The sequence below is a fragment of the Argiope bruennichi genome, chromosome 6 (assembly GCF_947563725.1).
Source record: "Argiope bruennichi chromosome 6, qqArgBrue1.1, whole genome shotgun sequence".
Taxonomy (NCBI): Eukaryota; Metazoa; Arthropoda; class Arachnida; order Araneae; family Araneidae; genus Argiope; species Argiope bruennichi.
The window spans coordinates 113070366-113097537 of NC_079156.1; the positions used below are offsets into that span (position 1 = coordinate 113070366).

Here is a 27172-nt window from a genome sequence, read left to right on the forward strand (position 1 = left end):
GAAATGAAGAGCCTGGTTTCGATGATATTAGATATGAGAAAATAACTAATTCTCATTTTTAAGTAAGGCATTAAAAAAAAAGTCCTTGTATGGATAAAATACAGTAATTTTACATAGTTTTTAAAATTTAAAACCTCTAAGAAATTAAGTACATATATCAATATGTTAATTATCAACCACAAGAAAATTGTCGACTGTCAGATTTCTTTAAATTAGACTTGGTGTTCAATACGTTATGCTTTGATGTTGGCAAATGACATAAAACATTTTTTTTAATGTTATAAATAATATTCAATAATTTAACAATTTTCAGATTTAAAAAAATTCAAACTTCTAATAAATAAAATTTATTTGCACAGTAAGTAAACACTATATATAGTATGAATTTTTTTTAAATAGGCTTTTTGGTTAAATAATTAATGCCTTGACAATTCTAAGATGCTTTTATACATGCATTTATTATATCATTAAAAATAAGCACTTTTAAAAGAACAATTATTTTTTTAAAGTCTGAATAAAAATCTTTGAAAGAAAATTTTGATTAATTATATATTTCATTACCTTTGCTGTAAGTTAAAATGATTTATCAAATAACATGCTTGTTACAGTTTCCCCAAAATAGGTTTTCAAATTTTTCCTAATAATAGAGTTTTCCTAGACTTCTCAAGTCTGCAATGCTGTAAAAAAATCAAAGCATTAGTAGCCAATTAAAACATTCATATATTTAAAACTATTATTGAAACTTTTCCATTAGCTGTATAGATATTGCTGCCAAGCATGAGTATGTGTAAGAAATGCCATTTCCCATAACAAATACCAAACTAAAACCAAGAGAGTCAAATTGAGAAACCTCAGGTTTTGAAATTGTAAGAGGTTTGTACATTTTCAGAGAAATGTTATAGCATGCATGCAGATCTTAAATATGCATTTTGGTTACAGAAAAATGTCCAAATATTCATTGCACCACAATAAAAAGCATTCTGCAGACAATGCACAAGGTTGGAGTAATAAATAAATAAAAACAAAAATCCTCTTAAAAATAATAAATTGTGATAAAATATGAATTACACTGAGATATAAAACAACTATGATTGAACAATAATATAAAAACATTTATACAAAAAAATGCTTGGTATTAAAAATATTACAGAACTATTACATAAAAAGGAAATAAACTGACCTCAAGAATGATAAAATTCAATTCCAAAAATGTTGATATGTGTAATGTCTATATTCAGGCATTATTTAGCTTACATAAAAAAATGGATATTCATATAAATGAATACAATATTCATTTATTTTTTTCACTATCACTTTTGGAATTCTGACATATCAGCAAATTCCGTATTTGTTTATGTTTCCATTTTTGATTTTTTGTAATTCTAATTAGCTTAAATTATCTCAATATCATATAGAGTATATATTCTGAATAATAAGAAGTAAATGAATTCTTACGTAAAAACTACTATCTTCACATTTTCAAAAAATTAAATGTGTTTCAAATACAAACGCTGTTTCAAATAAATGTGTAGTCACAGTGTCAATAACGAAGTAATTATTTTAAGCCTAAAGTTAACTTATTATACAAGTACATACAAAAAAATTATGATTTATTTTTCAATCTTATATTTTTTATTATCTTTATGATCCAATTGGGAAAATTTAGGTGATAAAAAATTATATATTATTTTTTTCAAAAAAATTACAAGAGTTATATCAGGTAATAAATTTTATTACATCTCCACTGTTTTGATATCGAAAGGGAACAGTTATTAATTACAAAGGTAATTCCAAAATCAACCGCACAGCTATATTTTAAAAAAATAAAATATTTCAATTCGTAATAAAGATAAGAAGTTGGTAATTACATTCTACTATCTCATTTTTTTCTGTGAATTCATTATTATTTTATCAGCCTAAAAGTTTAATTTCTAAAAATAAGAATAGCAGAACATCCGGAAAATTAAAAGGATATTAGAGGAACTAAAACAGTCAACTAGATTCAGAGATGTGGAACATAAAATATCATTACTCATATTCAAAAACATTACCAATTTACAGTAATAAGAATATGCAATAGAAAAAGATATTCCAGCTACTAGATTTTTAAAAATGCACAGAATACCTAATAAATTTAAATGCAAAAATGTAATATTAGAAATTAAAAAAAAAGTTTTTCAATTACTTAGAAATTATTAACTGTTTAAAACTTGAAAAAAAAATAATCTATGTATCTATGCCAGACTATATACATTTATATATGGCATTTGCATATTAACTATATGCCATTTGTGAACTTTTGGCTTAAGAGCAAATTATTAGAAACTTAAGGGTTTTATCCTTGGTGAACATAGTCAACAGACTAACGTGACATCTTTGGCGGTTAATCATCAGTTACCATAAACATGGCATGCGATTAATACATCCCCTATATACATAATATAGTGATTTAAATCATTTTAAGCTCACACTGTAGTTAAATTTTTATTTCTGCTTTGTTTAGTCTTTAATCCTTTCTATTTTTTCCCCCTCCTTTGAGGAAATGTATGTCATTATGACATAATAAGTATATCATTTAATATAATTTCTCTCCTTTTTCTCTTTGTTTGAAAAAAAAAAACATTATTGTATGCAGGATTTACCTATTTGCAAATACTGATATTTTTGAACTCTACTTAAAAGATAGAAATATTTGAACTCTATTTAAAAAGGACAATCCTTATTATGCCATGTGACCATGTAGTGTCATTATTCAGGTAAAATTCACTAAATTTTGTGATATAGCAGTTGCTGCTTAATGCAATCACTTAAAACTTAAGAATTTTGATAAAATTTATGATAATAATAACTAAATTGGATAAAATAAATTATATTTTTGTCAGATCACAGAAAAAGAAGGGAGGAAAAAATCTTCTTGCCTCAAGTCTATCTATAATTCATTTAAAAAATTCATTAATTGTTACTTAAGGACAATTATTCTTTAACAACTCATTATAAATAGTTTACATTTAAAATGCTTTTAAAAAATGCCAAGCTTCAAAATATTAGATGCTTCATTTAGCTTGGTAATTGTTGAAGAGTTTTCTTTAACACAATCATCGTCATCAGAATTATCAACATTTATTGCTTAATCTTACTCACAAAAGAAAAAAAGAAAAAACATGAATTTTAGAGAGAACAGGCTGCAACATTGCAGTGTTATGTGGACTCATTTTAGGTAAACTTTCATACATATTAAAAGTTCTAATTTTATATTTATTATTCAAATGAACTATTTTTCAATTTTGCCCATTTTAATTTCATAATTCAATCATAAGCAATGTTAGTTTAAGGCCGTTCAGATGTCTGTTTAAACCAATCTAGGCTGTTCTAATATAATAAAATAAAATTATCATGCCATAGCAAAAATAATAAAAGCCTAGATGTTACATTATAAATGGAACAAGAAATTCCATGAGCATCAATCGTTAATGCTACTTGAAAATGAAAAATCTGTTAATTCTCTACCTCAATCCTGAAGCAGTGATAACAATAAATGAATATTTTTGGGTAAAACTGAATGTGGCAGTTCGGAACCAAAAGATTTTGATACTATAAAGCAAATGATAATATTAATTATGATCACATTAAGTGGGGCATGCTGTATTGCTGATTAAGCATTTATTTGTTATGAAAAATAGTTAACATTATTTTACATACTTTGCAACCTTCATAGTAAGTTTACTAATGATTATATAAGTGGTTTAAATCATTAAATAATTAACTGGAAGGTCACATTAGTCTATCAGAAAGTTTTCTTGTTGACTTACTGACTTCAATCTACCATATTATAAACTATTTTTATGTTCTTTTGAAGTAATGATAGTTGTTTAACTTATTTATTTATACCTACAATTTGATCTTTTTCAAAAATAAAAACTATATATTAACAATATTAGCATAAAAATAGATTAATTATAATTTACATTGTAATTTATTTTGCTACATCAGCTATTTAATTTAGAGTTACCTTTGGTATCCAACAAAATCTATTTATCAGGCTATTGTAACAATTACTTATTGCAAAAGCAGACATTTATTTTAGATATCCTAATTATAAATCTAAACAAAATTAGATTCGTGTTTTAAAATCATTTTCCTGGCTAAATTCTGGATTTCGATTCTTAAGAGTTATTAGTTAGGAAAGGATAAAACACTGAATGGTATTACTCCATTTTTACATAACCAAATCGGATCATGCACATACTTTTCTGCGATTCAATAGCAATGTGCATACTATCACATTTCATTACTGAATATCTGAATTCTAGAAATTATTGCTCAATAATTTTAAGGTGAGTTGTTTGAACCAAATACATCAATGTAGAGGAAATATTTTGGTTTTGAAATTCTGTCTGCCTTATATAGCAGAGAAAAGTGACACGTCTTTAATATTTCCTGGGAATGTGATTAGAAAATTGAACAGACATATTCCGATTATTAAAGTGCCATGTATACAATTTACTTCATGCCATATATAACCATGTACACATTATTTGGGAGAAGGGATGGACTGCTTTTGATATTATTAAGTTATAACAGGACAATTTTGTGCTGTAATGCATATGCGAAAAATCTTTGAATAGAATCTGAAAAACGCTTTGGAGATCAAATGAAACACCCAGAAAATTTTTAACATCTGTCACTCTTTGTTTATCAAATAATTTGCTCTCGTTTGCTCCTCTTTTATGTTATTTATGTCAAACAATTTCTGGTCATTTGATCACTGGTATCCACTTTCAAAAGTTATTGAAAGCAAGCATCATACCATCCCTAGCAGTAGGAAGTAGTTCTTTTATGCCTCTACATAGTTGTAGTGAATCTGCTAAAAGTAGAATGTGAAATTAGGGACTTTTACCCAAAGGTATGTCTATAAAAATTAATGAGATTTAGATATCTCTATTATTCAACAACAGAATTAGAAAGTTCTTCTGCCAGAATGGAAAGAACTAATTGGAAATAACAATAAAGAGTATATATTAAAATTGAAAATTTCTCACTAGGTGATTTTTACATGAATAATAACAACATGTCAAATACATAACAAAAAGGGACAACACATTCACTTTCATCAAGTTTGTATACCATAACACTTTGATCAGAGCTTAATAAACTAATCTGCTCTATAATATTCCTCTATAAGAACTCTCTCATTGAAATTATAATGTAAATTCAAAAACAAATGCACACATACCTTATAAAAATATTACTTTATATTCAAAGAAAGCCAAAAAGGAAAGGGGGAGAATTCAATATATATATTTAAGTAGTAATAATTTGTGAAAAAAAAAAAGTAGCAATCTTCTTTATTTTAAAGAGAAAATATAATCATTTCATAACATTCATGCACTGAATAAGTCCAATTTTATGCTCTGAAAGGTTTTGAAAAAAATTTCTACCATCATACTAATGTTGAAAAAATTATACTGTGTAACAAAAACATATAATTATTTAAAATCATCTTCGATTATTAGTTGCTTTCTCAGGAATACTGATCAAGTTTACTTTCAATTACATTATGTTGAGGGTTCACTTATGAAAGCATTTTTAATATAGTTAATTATTTAATTTAAGATCATATAGTTATATTATTTAATGGCCTTACACCTGTTTTCTTCATTGAGTACATGTATTGTTGTAAAATTCCACCAAATCATGGTGCAATTAAAAATGCAACTGTATAATTCATCAATATACCAACATTCATAGTATGAGACTTCTCTTTCTTATTTCTCATGCAAACTAAACAGATATTAAACAAGAGTTTTCTTCCTTAAAATTTAATAATAGAAGAAAATTATGTGATTAAATATTTGAAGGAAAATGAATAATAATAATTTCAGTGCAACAATGCATTAAAATTACCAAATTTGTGAAAAAATTTGCAGGATAATTATATTGGTCTCATTAAAAAGTCAAATTTTAAAATCAATTTTGTGCTATTACATTTCTATAAACTCTGGCAAAAAAGCCAAATTTCAATTTTAATTAAATTAATTTTTTTAAATTATTCTAAAGTGCTCATTTTCAACTTCCAAACTAAATTTGGTTGCTCTAGGTCAAATGGTCCATTCTACAGAGCACTAATATATATATACATTCTCCTTTATCATCAGAGATATTTGCAATGGGATGATTGCAAATATCTCTGTTCTGATTGTTATGAACATGATATCCATTTAAAAAATTGAATTAGAATAAAATGTTAACTTAAATAATTGTATTTAGTGAATTATTTTATCAGTCTTCACCCACCTCCCCTCCCACATAAGTGATAGCTTATGAGTAAGAGACATTTTAAATTTTAATCTGAAATAACATAGTAATATACATCTGTACCTCCTTTGTTTTTCTTTTAATTAATTTTGAAAAGCTTAACAGTTAACTGTTCGGGAGTATACACTGGAAAACAAACCTCCATAATTCCTTCCTTAAACATTTGATTAATGAAATAATTTAAAATTTTCTTTTATATTATCTATATTCTTTCTCCTGCTTACAGATTTTGCACATCTGGACTGAAAAATTAAATATCATGTCATATCAGTTTTAAAATAAATAAAAATATTTTGAAATTATTTTCATGCCAATTAATTTGATGCACAGTAGATTTGTCAGGAATTATGACTGTGTCCAGTTTATTTGATTTACTTTTATATAATTTGATATTCATTGTTTCCTCTTAACAAGATACTTTTAAGCTTAAAACAGTGGTAGATATTTAAATTATTATTTTAAAAGCAATTGTTCTGCTAAAGATTACATGAACATTGTTAATGCTATCATGCAAAATTACATAAGTCATACAATTTGCCAAAAGTCAAACAATTTTCTTTATTATTCCTAATACAAGGATTGCAGCTAATTCCAACATTAAAATAGTATAACACATTTTATGTCAAATTGCATTTAGATAGATTAAAAACCTTTTGATAAAGACAATAATATGGTTTAATGGATATGTTTCCTAATAAACTTAATTTAAGAGGGTATTATTTAAAAGGTAATTAAAAAAATCAATTGAATAAAAAGAAAACAAAATTTATTATAATATCATCTAAGAATTTAAAAACATAAGCTTAACTTTTGATTCTTAGTTTTAGACAAAAGAATAAATATTAAAAAGTTCTAATTTGATAATAAAAATAAAAAGTATTGATGCAAATGATGCAGAAAATATTTTTTAAGATGTATTAAAATTAGAAAGGGAAAATTACATTTAAACTAAATTGGTATTATTGAGAATACTTTTTAAAAATTTAAGGTGATGTTAAGAACCATTTTAATGGAATAATTAGAAAAATTATATTTAAAAAAAATCTTTGTACATTTACCACACAAAACTTTTGTGCAATTTCTAAAAGAAGTAACAAATTTCAGTTATATCTCAGGAAAGAACATAAATATGTCTTTAATCAGGTTTTTGACAGTGAATGTGAACAAAAGTATATAGTATTAAATAAATATAATATTTTTAGATGTTCATAAAGAAGAAAAAAATCAGAAAGAAGATACTGCAAATAAATAAGTAAATAAATAATATTCAATTTAAAGTCTGAATATAAATTTTGTGATTAATTTCTGCTTTAGATATTCTTATAAAACCATCATTCCACCACCTTACTTTACTCTAGTCATGGTGACAGAAAAATAATGCAAATATCTAACTTTACAGCACGAGAATACAAGTTTCAATTTAATAACTGATATAATTCTACTGATATGCTTAGTTAATTAAACAACTTAATTTAATTACCAATAAAACAGATCTAATCACTCCGAAAGGAATGATGCTGCAACTATTCAAACTCCATTATAATGACTACCTTTTCACTACAATGATTGTCAAAATATACAAGTTGTTATTAAATTTACAACAACCGATATTAATTTAGTGATATTATATACAGCCCTTATTAAAAATTTTGGAGCAGAAGATAATAAAACTATAATTATTAAATATCAGCTATAAACTATTTCTAATACATATGAAGATTATAACTATGTTAAAGATGTCCAGATCACATCAAAACTGGAAATTAATTATTATTTTGGCTACAAAATTTGGTGTCATTTACAAGACCTTTATTTTATTTTTTTCAGATTCATTCTTTTTAAATATTTGTTCTTGTCAACACATTGAGGGGGAAAAAAGGATATTATTGATCATAAAATTTTTTAATAATTTTTGACACAATGTTTGCATAAATATGTACTTAGGATATTAATACTTAGGACATTGATAACAATGATAAAATAAATGACTCTTTATACAAACATTATTAACTTTAATGGAATATTTCCTACCTATTTATAAATTTTTTTACTTCACATCATTTTTTTGACTGTGAGAAATAATAATGGCTTAGCTAGAATATGGTACAATCATTGTCAAATATGGTAATCTAACTGCATTCTTTAGTTCATATTTGTAAGTTTTTTATTGTTTGGCATAATTTAGCAGATACTGATAAAAAAAATATACTGTTTATATACATGCTATATATACTGTTTATATACATGCATTAAAATTTGATCCTAAATAACCAAAATTTCTTTTACATTATCAGAACATAGCAAGTGCTGCAGCAAACACCATAAATCACAACCATTACTAATTAGACTATAATACCTTAACCAGAAAAAAAAAGAAAAAAAAAAACATTATTTAAAAATTCTATAATGTCACATATCATTCAACTGAAGCTTTTTTATTTTTACAAAGAAATAAAAAAAAAGATGGATACCTTTGTAATATTATGATTATTTAGCATAAATTGAATAAGGTATTTCAGGAAACTGAACAAATTTCATGTCTTTTGATATAAAAATATATATGCAGCCAAAATCAATATATTGAATTAAAAAAGTAAGTCACAATTAAAATTAATGACTTAATTTATCAATTAATTTTTTATACTTTCTCTTCAGATGACATAATCAAATGCATCTCAAGATATAATCTATTAAAAAATAGAATATATTATGTTATAAATATTTATATTACATTTAAAATAAATATTTATTCAATAATTCAAAACACTAAATTTTTTAATAAAAAATTACAATTAAAAGCTCAGTAAAAACATCATCAAAATAAATATCTTTATTTTTGCTATATGGATTATTTACAGATTAAGTATCATGACAGTATATTCAAGCACTGAACATAATCCTGGGTTCAAATGGAAATTGTAACTAAAAATAGTTTAGGTTCAATTCACCTATTATTAGACAAAAATATTTAATTTGAAAAATTCCAACATTTTATTTCACTCAAAGGCAACATCATTTCAGACTATTTAAAGGTATTTGGATTCACTTATTTTCATATTTTATTTCAAATGCCTGATAATAAAACAGAATATGGAGACATTTAAATGTGATAATTTAAAGAAACATTCAATTAAAAAATTTAAACTTCTTAGTTAAAATACCGGATCTTTCTGTACTATTCTAATCGAAACATTTCGTATTTCTAGTCATAGCAGGACTCCCTAATGTATACCCTTACGAACTTCAACTTTCAGAAATTTGATTAGGTTTGTTAGCTTTACAAAAAGAGTGAACAATGACGACATTATTTTAATCTGGCGTAATTCAGATTCCCTGAAATACCATATTAGGCAGATAACTTTTAATAAAGTAGATTTCTTGGAACCGGTGAGAAACATACATTTCTTTCATCAATTTTTTATCGAAATTACCTGATTTTTGAAAAACACATAATTCCTCTTTTTCACATGGCAAAGAAACAAAATATAATAATAAAGGAAAATAAAAAAGTACTAAAATAAATAAGTACAAAATTCAAAACATCTTAACCACCAAAATTTACATGAGTTGATCAACAACTGCCACCTATTTTCTAAAATATGAATGTAAATAATCGGAGCAAGTGCAAAGCCACAGAAGAATGTAATTACATATTTGTAAAATAGGAAATAAGGAGAACAAAAACAAAATATATATATAAAAAATCATCTAATTATACTGCAAAGATTGACATTTTTAAAAATTTCTGGGCAAATTTTTGTTTTCTTATTTTTATGAATTACATCTTTACTTTTCTAACTAGAACCGAATTGAATAAAACAAATATAAATCGAAAGTGAAATTAATAAAACTTTATATTCATAAGTGTATCTTCCAATTTTTCACTGAATTTTACTATTAGTAGAGCAAAACTTATTTATTCCCCATTTCCTCTGATAAACAACGCGTTGCGAGAGGAGGCACGCCGTCTGGTCTATCTTCCGACGACAGCCATGGAGGAGTAGTATAAATATATGGCTTTAACTTCATATTCATTATTTTCTAAATAACTAGAGTATCTTCTTCTCATTATTACAATGAACTTTAATACTTGATAATCTTAAAGATAAAGACAAAGTCAAAATGAAATATAAGCATACTGTCTTCCGCGTTGGCTGATTTTTGTATTAATCGGTCTAAAAAAACACAGACCATATTTAAATATACTATAGCAGCTATAATATATTCTCATTACTAATTTCTTATTAATTGCTATTGTCTCTGAATGCTTCATATATAAAAAAGAATGCGTTATTTTCTTTTTGATTCATGAAAGCTTGTCATAGTGAATAATAATAATTTTTCGAAATTTGTAAATCTGAGCTTTTGAAACAACTTCCATCATTACAAATTTTTAATAGAAATTTCTTCTTTTTTACGAATTTTTTTAAATGAATTCTTTTGTAGAGAGAATATTAAATTCTAAAATTCAAAAACAGAAACGTGCATGAAACACAAACAACTAAGCAATGTTATTGTGCTTCCAAACTAAAACTGGGTGGCAACATAATTGTAGTAAAACGAAAGTAAAAGTTTCATTTTCTTTTTACCTCTTTTTTTTTAACTGAAAAGTATTCTTTACTTTTTCTGGGATGACTTCTGTCTTTGATACATCTGTATTATCTGAAAGCGAAGACGATCCGGATTACAACCCCCCTGAAAATGATGAAAATACTGGGCGTGATAACAGTGAAAGTATTAGTGATTGTGAAAATTGCATGAAAAACGAAATTGGTTCTGAATTAAAATGTATGTCTAATTTAACAGAAAATTCAAAAATTGAAACAAAGAAGCACGCAGAGGACGTGTGGAATAAGTTTTTGAGTGATATTTCTGAAACAGAAAAGTCTTTAAAGTATGCAAACATTGTTAAATCTATGCATAATACAGGAACTGAAATAAAATCTGAATGTATATCTGATTCAGAAATATGCGAATTGAATATGTATAAAAGTATTAATCCTCTTAAAAGTATTAAGTCTGCAGATAAAGATGCAGCAATTGTGAGTTCATCTGAACGTTTAACTAGTAAACGTTTAAACATAGACTCTGTTCTTCAAGTAATTCAATCTAAGAAACAGAAAACTGGTATTTTACAAAAAGCTCGTTATGACTGGAATACGTTTAAGAGAAGTGAGGGTATTGAAGAAGATTTAAAAAAATTTAATAAAGGTAAACAAGGATTTATTGAACGCCAGAGATTTCTTGAAAGATCAGAACTTCGCACTTTTGAGAATGAAAAGTTGTTGAGGCAGTCACTAAAAAGAGCATGAATATATTTATATTCATTAAAATTAATATGATTTGAAAATAAAAGACATGATTTGTCTCATTTAAAGATTAACTAAATAAATTCCTTCTGGATTATTCTGTTAAAGGGGTCACAAATAAAAATCTGTCATGTCTTAGCATTATCTTTTCAAAATAGCAACAACCCTTATCACTAAATCTTGTTGGTAATGATGAAATAATATCAATATGTAATTAAGGTTATGTTCTAGATTACACTAAAAGAATAACACCATTCTTCCCTATCATATTCAGATACTTATGGGTTAACCTTAAGCGTCTGATTAATCACCGTAAAAATTGCCAAAAGTTGCACATTTATAGGCTGTTCTATAATTAATATTAGTTAATAACATATAGTTTTCTATTTAAGTTTTCAAATTGCATTCAGTTAATGCACAAATGTCTATATTTAATACAGAAGTATTGTAATTGGTGGCTGGACAATGATGCTATGGGTTACAAAGACAAGATTTTTCAACTTTTAAATAATTTTTTCAGTCTAAAAAGGGAAAAATGATATTGAGTAGGGACAAAAATTTTAAATTACAGGCACTATTTAAGTATAATCCTCTTTGGAGCTTGCATCTAATTTAACTCTTTGTACAATGCTATTCCTTCTATTAAGAAGTGTGGGCTGAAGAAATTTTGTTTGTTTTTGTGAATTAAGAACTCAAAAATTGGAATAACTATACATTGTTTCTCATCTCTGTTTCCTTATTAACTGTATGTGTTCAATAAAGGTTTGCAGGCATAATTATTTGAATCAATTTTAATTAATTACTAATTTTCTGTGTTAACAAAAGTTTTCAGATATTTTGAATTAAGTTTTAGTTGTGTAGAGTTAATTTTATGTTCTTATTCTTTTGAACTCTTTGCAGTATTGTTTCTTACAAATTAACTCCTATTACTAATGTAATTTTTTTTTTAAAGTTCTCAATGGTTTTTTTAGATTTGTAGGTGTATTTTTAATTTAAATATATTGATCTTTATGACAACTACAATTGAATTCATACTGAATTTTTAAAGTACCCACAGGGTGCAAAATTAATCAATATTAATCTGTTTTCTAATTAATTTTAAAGTAAAAAATATTATTTACTCATAGTCTTTTGACATCCTTGCTTACAACTTATTATTATTCGCAAATTATATTTGCGAATTTCTAAGGAATACACAGTTTTTGAAAAAATATTGTCTATCTTCTTGCTATTATCATTCTGTTTTAGCTTTTCTTTGTTCTTATTTAGTTATGACAATTATATCTATCAAATGATTGACAATATGATATCTACAAAATGACAATTATATCTTATCACTTATTGCAAAACTTGTTTAAAATTTCAAGGGAGGTCTACAATTCATTTTATTCTAGCTAGTAAACTGCTTATAATAATTAATATGTATGAAGAAAGATGCTTTAACTAAATTATAATTTAAATGTGTCTGGTAGTCATTATAAATCGTTTACAAACTGCTATGGCTAGGTGTCTCATTAACTAATAAGATATTGATTGGGAAAATACTTTTTTACAGTACTAATATATTAAGATTCTGATAGGGATTTCTGACGCATGTCAGTCATAAGTAAGGGAAACAGGGATCTTGAAAAAGGAATGGGCTTATTGGACATTTTCATGCAGAGCGTGTGAATGTGTCAGTGTTTAGCCAATTCAGCAATTTTATAAAGCTTCTCTTGAATTAATTAAGTAGAAACAGTGGAATCAGATAAGAAAATAAGTGAATATTTTAGAAGGAAGTTACTATGGGCTAAATTAAGATAAAACCTTGGAAATTAATTAAATTGAAATTAAGAGTTTAAAATATCATTACATATATTTGGTAAAAAAGTGCTAAAATCTTACTTGTTTTTTTACTTTTCGAGGGGCATTTTTTGTGGGAATAATATTTTATCTGGAATAATAATAGAAATTAACAAATCTTAATTTAATCAAATCAAATCTAAACTTGGTAAGAGAGAATGCCTTTTATTTCTGGGAAAAGAGAATCATTGCAAATTTTCTGCACTATAAGCAGTAATGACTTATATAAAAAACTGAGATTTCTATTGTTGCATAATAAATACAGTGCATTCAAAATGTTACAAAAGCTGTATTTAAGAAATAATGCTGATATTCAATATTTCATTAAACTGATTGGGATGTATTTTTTTATTTTGTTACATTCTAATTATTTTTGATATTATTGTATTTAATTTCAATTAAACTTCTTACCTGTAATCTTCTTTCTTATCTTATGGGTTTTAATAGCTTCTTGAGGAAAATATTTCAAATTATGGTATACACTTAATCTGATCTATGTTGTATCAAATATCAGTAATCAATCAGTATATTAATAAATGAAAACTAAGTGTTACAAATTATTAAATATAATATATATTACTTTTCTAGTCACTGTTTCGCCATGGGAAATTTGTTTTTATTCTAGTTAATGCCTTTAGATTTTTTTTTTCATATCTATAATTTCTCTATGTTATCTGGCATTAAGGCTGTGTTCTTTTAATAATTCTATGTAAACGCTGAACACATGAACCTTTCTAATAGAGACCAATACTATGGTATCATAGCTCTACTAAACACTAAATCTTCAGTTAATCTATGTAAATTTATAATGAATAAATTGAATTGAATTATATATCAAAAATTATATCTAAGTAAATATAAAATAAATATCTGATTAATCTAGTAACCTCAAGCAATCAACTGTTTTATCAGGAATATTGGTTATATATGATTTCAGATAAATCACTTTTTTTTTAATAATTTCATTTTCATGATTTTTTTTTTCAAATTTCCTGGCATGTTATTTTAATTGTCTAGTAGTGTTATTTTAATTATTTTAATTAATTTCTGTTTTTTTTGTACATGAGTCTCTCTAGTAGAATCAAAGTATTGTTAAATACATAAATATTTGGTTGATCTATTTCTTGGAAGTCACAATAGTATAATTTCATTTTTTAATTTGTCTTTTAAATTACACAGATATTAAATGGAACCTATCTTTTTCAGCTCTTAACAATGAAAGAAAATGGAACTATAAAATATTTGGTGGAACAATGAAAACAGTTTCAAGTTTTGGGAAACAATGTAATCTATTGTTGAAAATTAAGCAAAAAATGTTTTTAAAAATTACCAAAATTTAGTAAAAATTCATGTGATCATTGAATTTCTATAATTGAAACTGCTTTAATATCTTATGATAGTGAATTAGTAACTCTGGCCCACCAAAAGATCAGGAATATTCCTTTTTCTTCCTCAATTCATTCAACTCTTTTCACAGCATAGAAAATAACTTTTACTAAAATAATAACAATTTTTTTTAATGGTTTCATGTCCCATTTTTCTTTTAATAAATATTACGAATTTACCATTATTTGAATTCCATTGTGAACATTTTTATAAATTAAATTATACTTATACTCATAAAAATGTTGCATTCTTTAAGAAATATCGAAAACCATGTTTTACTACTTTATCTCACATGTTTAAATTATAATTTTTGTGATTTGAAAAATTAATCAAGTATATAGGAATTCAGATTAATAAAATGTTTTTGAATTATAGATTTTTATTTTTCAAGAAAAAAAGTTGAAAAGAAGCTTTTTATTCTGTTATAAAATTTTTTATGCACTTTTCTTTCCCTGATTATACTTTTGTATATATTAAAATCTTTCTAACATGATACCTTTTTGTTTATCACTTACGTTTTAATCCAAACTTTGAATGGGTATTTTTTTTTTAAACAGTACATTCAAATAAGTTTCATTATCTTTCTTTTGTAAAATTTCAACAATGTGGTCTACTTTCATCATATTTGTGTGAGATATGAAATACTGCTAGTAGCAATTTGTTAATGAATGACCCATAGTTCATAGTTGTAGCTGGTACTGTGTGTTCACCATGAGAACACTTCCAAACAAATGTCTATGTTTATGGCGGCCACTAAAGAAACAGATTACTATATGAAGAGTTCATTTCGCTTGGGTAGAAATTCATCCAAGTTTCTTGGATGAATTTCTACCCAAGCGAAGCATTGGCACGTTTAACGCCAAATTGGCGATATTTGGGTATTATTACATTTAATTTTTGAAAACAAATTCAAAAAAATAATTTACTAAGCTGAAAATCATTTGAATACTTGGAATATTGAAAATATCTGATATTCCTATCGTATGCAACAATGCAAATCAAATAGAAAAATTGAATAATTATTTGTATGCCTAACGATTGCACGAGAAAAAAAAAAAAAAAAAAAACTACGAGATCTAAAGTAGAATTATGCGTGACAAAAAATTAATCTTCATTTCATTTTTTTTTCAATTTATGTAAGTGTTTAATATCAAATTCTCTGGAGCAACCACGAGGTAATCTGTCTAATTTAACATAAAAAATAGTATAATTAATCCTAATTATTTCATAACTTTTATAAAAGGTTGTTTATATTCTAATATAAAGTAAAAATGCTCATTCTTAAATATGCTTATGAAACTTTAATTAAATAAGAATCTGTTCTCAATTTATATTTATTTTTTCTGAAAAATGGACTATTTTCCGCAATATAATACTAACAATTACCATACTATCAATTTTTAGATTTTTTAAAAATATAACTGATTTGTAACTTTTTTTCAATATGCACAAGCTTTCTGCAACATAATTAATTTCGCAAAAGTATATGTAAAAGTATTCTGAATTTGAAAATAATTCAAGTGTTTATTCAGGCGCGCTCCAGATGTCTCGGATTTAAAGGAAAACCTAAATAAATAATCCGAACATCGCTTTACATTATTTGCTGAAAAAAGGTGTAAAAGTTTGTTTTAAGATAGTATTCCAGATGACCATTTATTAATTTTCTCTGGCTTGGAAAAAAAAAATCTAATTATTTCAAAGAAAACTTTTTTCTCACGAACTGTCATTTCAAATAATAGGGTGATAAAAGAGCTTTTCTTCTTAATGAATATCAGTAGTCATGAGACGACGTAGCAGTAAAGGCTCCATAAATCCCTGCATTCATTTTATCATTTGGGGTTGAAAATTCTTCACCCCCAATGTCGCTCTAAATTAACGCCAAGAAAAGAAATAACCTCCAGACATCATCCGTTTGATTTCTCCTATTCGAAATAAATCTCCCCTACAGAAACCTATTTCTCTAACGCCCGCCGTAAGCATAAACATTTGTCTGGAAGTGTTCTCCTGGTGGGCACACAGAATTCATTGGAATTTTTGTCTGCATTGCATGATTTGTTGTTCGGATTGATACCTATTTACCTGCATTCTTTTTTTTTTTTTTCAGTTAAAAACTAATAACTACAAAAAATATTGTCGTTTTACTTATTTCCTTATTTATATAAAATGTAATCATAGAATATAATTTATATAAAATGTATGTCAAAATCACCATGATGCCTTTTTGAAGTCTTAAAATTTTATCAGAAAGGTCTATTATTTTCTGTAAATTTTGAATGAATCGTCAAAGTTTTTAAAAATGTAAATATTTAAAAAAAATCATATTAAAAAAATGCATTCAACTGATATACAATTTGAGCATAACACCATCAGCAGTATAGTCACACATACATAACAAATTTCCTCTCCACGGATAGATGGCGCTATATATTCACTTTTGATACATTCCGGAAAAAAGAAAGAAAAAGTATTCTTGTAATGTGTATAGTATGGAAAAGTATTCTTGTGTATATGTAAGAAAAGTAACTTTCTGAAAAAAAGAAAAAACAAAAATGATAAGAATTTTTTTATTTTTTAAAACTTGTGTAAAAATTTTATACATATGAAAAATTTTACTGTTATTTTCTTAAAAACAAAATATTCTAGGGAAAAACAATTAAATTTACTATGAATTGTAATTCGATCCTTTGAGCTTTAAATGCGGCGACAATGTCTTTGATTCGAGGGGTCATTTCTGTTAACAAAACAAAACGACAAACAATCCATTCTATGATATAAACTCCAGACACTTCATTTTCTTCTTACTTTCTATAGATTTGGGTGCAATGTTAAATGAGCGGGAATGATCTTCGAAACCTCTTCGTATAATCTCTAATAAAGGTGTTATCTTCTCCCTCGGCATAAAATTGTGGGCCATGGACGATGCAGATTTTTGTTTTCAGAGAGCCACTCATTTGTTTATTTGAAATAAGCATACTACAGAGAATGACTCCATTTACAGTTAATTATCAAAAACACACAAGGGACACAAGTCGCATAGCAAATTAAGACACATAAAAAGGAACAGCAAAGAATAAAGAATTAGTAAGTTCTAAATCATCTAATATATAAAAATGAATTTTTGTTTGTTCGTATCTTATGCGCTGCGATGATATTCATCCGATTGCGATAAAACTTGGTCAACTCATTCCTTGCATTTACGCGATGGTTATAGGCATAATATAGTTATCTAATATATATATATAATATTTTCTAATCTATTAACCAAGGATTAATCTCCAAATAACTCGCTGAAGTGACACAATAGATTCAGTAGAACTGCTCAATTCAAGCTAGTGGTTAACATTTCGCAGCTATTGTACGCAAATGCCATGCAAATCGTTCTCTGAAGTAAGAACTCTATTAGAGAATATGCGAGAAAGTTTTGGGGAGTTCAATACTGAGAATTTGAAATTTTATTAAAATTTCAACGTTTTACGAAGTAACTTCCGAAAATATTATAGTACAAAACATTTTGCACCATCTTAATTTCTAAAAAATTATCTTTTCAACTATATCAACGATTTTATGGTATAAATATATTTTCTATGTTTAATCAATTTTAAAAGAAAATATTTTAATCATATTTTCTTACATTAATTTTGAGAATTCTCAACGAATATTAAACGAATCACGAAAGATACAAAAAATAGTTTGTTTCATTACAATTCTGAAAGAACACCAAGCATTACAATTCTAAAAGAGTATACAAATCTAATATATAAATATAAATTTTTGTTTGTTCTTATTTGATACCTGCTGTACCTTCATCCGATTGCGATAAAACTTCGCCAATTTAATGCTTGCACTTGCGCGAATCTTATAGGCATAGTACAATACCACGTAGCAATAAGCAAATTCGAACTTCTCAAACAAACGATGCATTTCTCCATTCGACCTTCATTCTCGATGACTATCAACAAGGCCAAGGTCGTTCACTTCAAATATGCGGATTGAATCCATGTTTTTCAGAAAATCCATGTTTTTCACATGGCCAGTTGTATGTTGCATGCTCAGAAATCGGACAGACACGAAATTTATTTGTTTTTGCTGATGACAGAAAAACAAAAAATATTGTGTACCCTAAAGCACTAGAATAATAAAGTAAAAAAAATAATAAATATAATTTATACTTCTCTTTTATATATTATTCAATTTCAATGAATGTATTCATTGTCTATAAGAAAATAAATATAATTTTTTCTATCATTTCTAATTTAATAAAATAACTAATTCAAATTTCAAACGATATTTCCAAAATTATTTCTCCTGCGGCAGCAACGTGTCGGGTAATAGCTAGTATGTAATTAAAAAGTAAAACACACTCAAGCACAGAAGCATGAGTGCACATAAATATCCCAATATGCATGGATAAAAATATCTTGTAGTCAAGAATTAAAAAAATAATAATAAAGTCAATAAAAAAGAAGCAAAGTGAAGTAGAAAAAAGTTCGTCGCTTTAAAAAAACAAATCAGTTTAAAAGCGCTTAAAATCGTGTGATGAATGTCAAGTTCCCCACAGTTTGTGTTAAAAGTCATAAAATTTATTCAAAGTGAACCTTTTAATATAGTTAAATTCAGAATAAACATTTAGAAAAGTATTCTGGTTCCTTAAAAATCTTACAGACACAGCAAAGAACTTGGAATATCAATGCAATCGACCGAACCATTAAATTCAAGAGAGTTTCATGTTTCGTAGTACAGTAAAGAAAACCGATACTTGTTTCTTAATCGTATCCAACTGTGAACGATCTTTGACTATATCACTGACATGCAGTTAATCAAAGTACCAGAAAACTAATATGTATTTTTGATGCTTTTTTTTGCTTGTTTTTTAACGAAAATTTGACTCATAACTGTAATTCTAGTCACAAAATCTTATATGAAATTTCATTTAATTTGATCACTGCATTTTTCAGTTATCACATTTATATCCATGCGAAAGTACAAACTGACAATCGGTTCATCCTTTGTCAGATTTGGATCGAAATTTGATAAAAAATATTCAAATTAGACACTAAAAACTGTAAAAATTTCATTTATTTAAGTCGTTGCATTCTTGAATTATCACGGTTACATGTGTGAAAAAGTGCAGGCAGACAGACGGTCAGCTCCTTGATGGTGATGTTCAAGTAGAGTGTTGTATAAAGCATTTCATCGCTATGAGAAAAATTAACTCTTTCTTTCATTAACAACTATCGGAACATCACTGCTTAGCGCACGTATACATAGAACGGAGATTCCCGGGGCGAAGTATTAACATAGATTGTATTAGGGAAAGTAGATAGGCAGCGCTTTAGAATGACATGAATAAAAGATGACGCTACGATCACTACAATGGATATGGTTCAGATTTGATAAGAATCTACATTTCAAATGCTAAATCTGTGTATCAAATTTCATTTATATTTGTAGTTATCATGTTCACGTGTACTTTGATTACCTGATAGGCAGCCTCTGAATAGATTTCGTTCAAAATTTGATGAAAATCCAAATTTCACCTGACTATTTCAAAGTTGTTTTGAATTATTTGGCTCATCGCGAGACATGATTCCAAAGATGTTTTTCGGACTTGAGCAAAACGATTGAGATTCATCAAATTCGCGAGTTAGAATTTTTTTATGTTTACAGTAATTTCTCTTTGTATACATATATGAGAAAATAAGAAGAAAAGTAAGTATATATTACTAAAATAAAACTCATATAGACAATAAACACATTGGATTCAATTTAAGCGAGATAAAAAAAAAATATTCAAAGGTTTTTTTTTTAAGGATTTGTGGTTACGTGCACTAATTATTTTCTTTGAAAAAAAAAAAGTAATATTTAAACATTCCAAAATTCTTATAAAACTTTGATAAAAAAAAGCGCGTCATTTATAGTTAATGTTCTATAATTCACCCTGTGCTTAGAGATCGTAATATCAACTGAACGTACAGTCCAACAAAAAACTTGTCCTCACAAATCTACTACAAAATTATCTCGCAACAAATCTGTAGGGAAAAAAAAAAAAAAAAAAAAATTCGCTGTAAAAATACTTCTCTATAAGTATATGAAATATTTATTATGCAAGGGATCATTTTAAACTAAAATTTTTCAAATTGTAATATTCAGTTACTAATACATATTCGAATTCTTTGGATCAAAACAACACGAATACATGGAAACATTTCTTAATTTTGGTAAATGATTAATGAATTATCGGCAATCGAAATTTCCAACTCCTAACGTTAAATTAGAGTCCTCGTTCAGTTTTTTCTTCAATGTGTTTCAAGATAAAAGCAGTCTTTGGCAGTAATTTTTTTTACATTAAAATATCCAATAAAAAACACAAGAATTATGTATTTTTAAAAATATAAAAACGTTTTTCTTCTTATTTTTTTTTTAAAATTTACTAACCAGAAATTGTTGAATAAAAATTCACAAAAATTTTTATGCCAGTCGTAGAAGCAAATCCACAAATATTTCAATTCAAAATTTTTTCTATTTCCAACCCAAAGTTTAAAAAAAATATATAACAAAAATTATGAGATTGTTCCTGGAGAGATTTTTCTGCAGCATTCCACACCGAGATTCCGACCATTACCAATGATCTCATGAACATAGAGTGACTGTGACCAATGACGTAAGAGATAATATAAAGAGACTAAAATTTTGTCCAATATGCATAGGTTCTGCGAAAAAAAAAACCTTTTTTTTTTTCATTCTTCCATATATGCATATTTATGTTTTGACAGATAATATAAAAGAGATTTTATTATTTTTTAATTAAAAGAAAATAATTCGATATTCGCACTCGTTTCAATAGAAAAATTGTGTTGAGTGAATATTTATGTGCCTCGGATTTTTGTCGCATGGACCCCTTTGAATAATTGAGAAGCTTTTTACATCTTTGACATGAATTATGCATTCTGAATATAAATTTTATGTCTACCTATCTCAGTTTTGATACTGTTGCTTGTCACTGGTTATGATCGTGCACTGTTTAACGCGAACAGATCTGATATCATTGGTTATGATCACTGAATCTTGCTTTAAAATGCAGAAATTGATGAAGGTTATCTACAAGAATCTCGCACATGCAACGCCATCTACCATTTTTGTCAAATATTTCCGACTCAACATAAATATGTGATGTCAAGTAATCTAGGCATACAATAACGCTACAAAAAATGTTTGTGCCTCTAGTACTGACAAACTCTGTAAATCATATAACTCAATTTACAATTCCGTTAAACGTTATTACTTTAATAAAAAATGAATTTTCATTCAATTTTAATAAATCTGTATTTAAAAATTTCTTTCTATAACTGTAGACAAATGTTGTAGAATAAAGAATTTCTTTTCGTCATCATTTTCTAGAGCATACTTGTTATTACACTAGATTCTGAACTTTGTTTTTCAGCAATAAGAAAATTAAGTTATATTCTGAGGCTGGAACAGATAGAAAATCCCGATTTTTGCATTAGATTCTAACGATTTTAAAGGATTAAAAATTTCGAATTGTTATTCGAATAGCGATGCATAAGTTTCTGATTTTTCTTGCAAGATACAAAACAAGGATGGGGGTTATTTTTAGCAGTCTTTAATCATACGAAAAAAAAAAACAATTTGATCGTAAATAATTGTTTACAATAGAGCAATTTTTATATGAATTAAAGTTGTGCGAATTTTTTTGTGTATAGATAGGAATAAATTTGAAGCTAACTTTTTTACCGACTGAATAAAATGCATATTTATGGCAAATAAAACTGTAGTAAATAAATGTAAAAAAAAAATTCAGCTATTCAAAAAAAAGTTTAAACAGAAAGTAAATCAAATGTGAGGCAAACAAGTATAGCAATGTAATTAAAGCACCACTACAATTATGTCTTAAGATTGGCTGGTACAAATATGTACAGAAAACAGCAGGGAAGCTAAACTTTTAGCATTTATTAGACTTGAATACTCATGCAACGCGAAGCAACGAATGTGTATGCATTCATGATCAGCGTCACCTAGGATATCACTCTCGTTTCTGTTGATAAGATGCGCCTCATGCAGTGCATTCGAAGATCCTGCCTTCCTGATAAAATGTAATACAAACAGTTGTAGCTTCCTAATTTAATGTTTCGAATGAGATATTAAAGGAAAAAAAAAAAAAAAAACGCTGATGGATAACAAGATTGTCTCAAAGGCGGAATTTCAGAATATTATTAAATGACATATGGTTTCAAGAATCATCAGGCCAATTTAAAATTTTATCAGGATATCTCTGCATGCGTCAGTCTTCATTCAACTACTTCATTTTCAAAATGACACAGTTGATAAAAAAAAAAAAAAAAAAAAAAAAAACTGAACAATGCAGCGATCTATCTCAAATGGTATGCTAGGCGTACAGATCTAAGCACATAAATGCTATAAATACCGTTTGGAGTATCCAAAAACCAATAATTCTCGAATCGCTTTTGTTAGAACTGAGGTAAGCCTGCAGAGGATGACGGCGACTGTTGGAAATATATACACTCATGATTAAATATATGTATGCGACATATTTTGCACCATGTGTTTGAAAATCTGGAAGCGGCTTAAAATGCATTTCCATACTAATTTGTTGCTGCTTTATAATTGCATCATTGGTTAATTTTTTCATGTGTATAATTTTCATAAATTATTTCCTAAACTCCAAACTTTGGCATTAATAAGTAATGTAAGTAGAATAATCGAATAGTGCATAAGTAAATTACTAAATAAAAGTTGAATTGACTGAGACCTTTATCATATTTTTTTATTAAAGTATGATGAAATGGTGTCACATCATTCTAGATTTTTTTTTCTCCTTATTTGGCCAGATTTGTTACTTAAAAGTTACATTTTGAAATTTAGTGAAGTTGTCGAAGTCTACTTTCCAATAGCTAGCTCTCTCTTTATAATGAATAACTCTGAAATGGATGGAAAGAATTTTATTACTACCATTTGGATTTTTATGGCGTTTGGGCTAAAACTTAGTATAACTATACTAACTAAAAATTCGTTATAAAAAGAAAAGAAAAGAGAGAATATACAGAAAGTGACGTTTGAAATAAAAGCATCGTCCGAAACTAAGATACTGTAAACAGTGAATGTAGTTGCAGATTAATAAAGTCATAATCGACAGCTTAGATGAATTCACTTCCCAGAATGACGAAATGAATTTGTTTCCAAAATATTTACGAATGAGTCATTTTAATATTCTATTTTATGATAAAAGATTTGTGAAGTAATGTTAAAATATTTAAAATTATAAAAGGCACTGCCCAAAGTACCATCCTGTATAAATTATTACTAATTTTTTTTTTTTTTTATTCCTTTCAATTGTTATTAGCTTTTGAGAGAAAAGGTCAAGTTCAGTGACTTTATTGTACGGAGAATTGCCATCGAAACATGCGACGGTCGAAACTATTGCCGAACAGGGTCGGTCTAAACACAGTATTATAGTGCTCTGAGCAGTACCTTCTGAAACAGAGTCAATCTAATTTTATATATATGTTTAAATTTGATGCTGTACATTTAAACTGGTAATAATTTATCTTACCAAAATTGAATGTTTTATTCGTTTTGAGTCTAAAATGGTTATATATATATATATTTTAAATTTTATTAATTTATTAGAAAGAAATTGTTTGCCATTAAATTAAATTACAAAGACAAAAATGTCTAGAAATATTTAATATAGTAAACTGTTTATAGATGGCGCTCCTGACTTTCGTGTTCCTTAGCTTCTTTTATTCAACGCTCTCCTTTTCCTTTACTGTGCACCAAAGAATTTTTTTTCCATCACTGCAAGCATTTTGATTTAATAAGCTAATAAAAAATTCTTCATTTCAAGAATATTTTTTTTTTCTTATAATGTTTTTCTGCCAGCCATTCTGCATGACAACCAGAGAGCACTGATATTATATATTTACATTTTATAAAAAAAATGATGATACGAGATGGTGATGAAGAAATGCAAGTGCGCAAAACTAGATATTAAAAGTAATAACGGAGCAATAAGGTTGGTTATTAGCTACCCATTCAGATAATTTTTCTAATAATTATTGTTATTAATTGTCTTCAGATAATTATTATATACATTCAGGACTTTATGCACAAGAAATGTTTGGTAATCGTTTAACTGCCTAACCTAAAATTGTTATCAGTTTAATTTTGATGCTTATATTGCAGTGTATAAAATTTTAAGAACTTAAAAGGCTTTCCAAAATGCAGAATTCACCATTAATACCACATGAATGCATTGGTGAAGTCGTAAATCTTGTCAGAGTGACCAATAGTTTACTGCAATTTATAAATCCGTCATCGATCAGAAATCAAATTTCAGGCTGTTGATGGCGCTGCATACATTTGATGCAATCTTGAGCTTAAAATTGAGGGAAAAGAAAATTTTGCTTACTTTCCAAGGAAAATTTATATGAAGATTCTAGCGCTAGTTTTCAAAAAGAAATATTATTTTGAAGATTAAAAGAAAAAACAAATCTACTTTTAAAACAATTTTTTCTTGTAAGGTTATTAATAAGGCAACCCGACGTTTGTGAAAAGTACGAGTGCTTTAGCCTCATTCACTGCCATTATATTAGTTTACTTGTTGTTTCTGCTGCTAGGACAAGGTTTTCAATTTGATAGGTTATTTGAGTAGGTTAATTCCATCCATCTCGCTGCAGTCATTATCATTGTTGGAAAGCGAAGCGAAATGTAACCGCCACCATGCGGCGATGTTGTGACGTCAGCCTGCGAGCTGCATGATATATTCAGTACGGATTGTGATCTCGGCGTAGCCGTATGATTTTTATAAGTATATCTGTGTTTGTGTCGTCCATTTGTCAATAAACGTTATGTGTCTGAAAAACCTTTGAACTTATTTTGACTTAAGTACCCCGCATCTGGTAGATGCAAACCTATTTTAATATCTGAAAGATTCTATGTTTAGTTTCGTTTCCGAACACTCATTATTAATAATTAAAGTATTGACTTAAATTTATAGATTTGAAAATATCATTAGCAAAAACGTTTTCTTAGTGCATTTGGAGAAACATACGTAAAGTGTTTTTTCTAAATTTATTTTTTATCAAGTTTAATATTCTCTTTCCTTTTTCAAAGTTGCAATAAAACAATGAAGAGCGGAATGCACACTTGAAAAAGTTTGAATGTATAAAGGAATTTTTTTCTTCATAATTATAGCAGGGGAAAAAAAAGAATTGGATGTTTTAATCATGATAAAAAAATATCTAGAATAGCACTAAAACTGTTACTTTTAGAATTAGATGAAATCATTTGATTACGGCATTATAGGAAGTACCCCATTAAAAATATGAAGTTTGCAAAAAAAAAAAAAAAAAAAAAAAAATCCATTGACGTTAAATACATCACCCATAATATTTAAAATTTTTAACACCCTAAATATTGAAGAATCTTTTTTATTTCGATATATGAAAATTATTTGCATTTGATTTTCAAAAGTTAAACTTAAATTTTTTTTTTACTTCTTGAAGAAACGGATAACTTTTTTTTTGTTTGGCGAAATCTACAGCTAAAAAGACTGAACGAAATGAAACCACATTTCATATACAGACTGTGGAAGGCATAAAAAAATAAATTCAAAATAAATAAATAAATAATAGTACCAAAATTTACCGATAGGAGAAATATTAGCGCTGTTATCATGTGCTGAGGAAATTTGCATATCCAGATGGATTATGTAAAACTCCTTGTAAAAAAAAAGAAGAGAGGGAAGCGACCTGTTAGCAGTTTGTTCTTGACTCTTGTTCCTGATGGACTGTTAATATGTGCTTAATATGGGCCCTACTTGAATTTGGCATGCTTTACTGATAAAAATACATTTTACACTAGACAGTGTAATACTGTGGCTGCTCTTAAGCAATTCCGAACCCTTAATAACCAGCGTAAAGATCCAATGTTTGCTGTAACACGAGCGATGATTAAAAAATTCGAGGAAGCAGTTCGCTAGAAAGAAAAGCAGTACCAGGCGATACAGTAACAAATTTTGCTACAGCGGTGTTGGTTGGCACAAGTATTAGCAGTAATCCAAGCGCTTGTGCAGTTGCTCGCCGAATCGACATGCCCAATGCTATAGTATGGAAAGTCTTACGCAAAATGCTGCATTCTATCCATATAAGAACAGCCGTGAGGAACATAACAAATCACAGATCATGAAAAGCGCCTCTCTTTCGCTTTAATGTTTCTTGCCCGTATGGAGGTCGACATTGACTGGCCTTAAAAAACATTGTGGGAAGATGAGCCTCATTTTT

At 27.1% G+C, this 27172-nt stretch overlaps 1 protein-coding gene across 1 annotated transcript; it reads left to right on the top strand.

The window, feature by feature from the left end:
• The first annotated feature begins 10848 nt into the window (after positions 1-10848).
• Positions 10849-12390, top strand: LOC129972291 (craniofacial development protein 1-like). The gene has a single exon (XM_056086375.1). It carries the CDS (start codon positions 10947-10949, stop codon positions 11625-11627), a length of 681 nt encoding a protein of 226 aa, XP_055942350.1. The 5' UTR covers positions 10849-10946; the 3' UTR covers positions 11628-12390.
• Positions 12391-27172: the final 14782 nt, after the last annotated feature.

What these genes read in the sequence shown, in the direction of transcription:
- LOC129972291 (XM_056086375.1), top strand. Translation starts at nt 10,947, where the DNA reads ATGACTTCTGTCTTTGATACATCTGTATTATCTGAAAGCGAAGACGAT.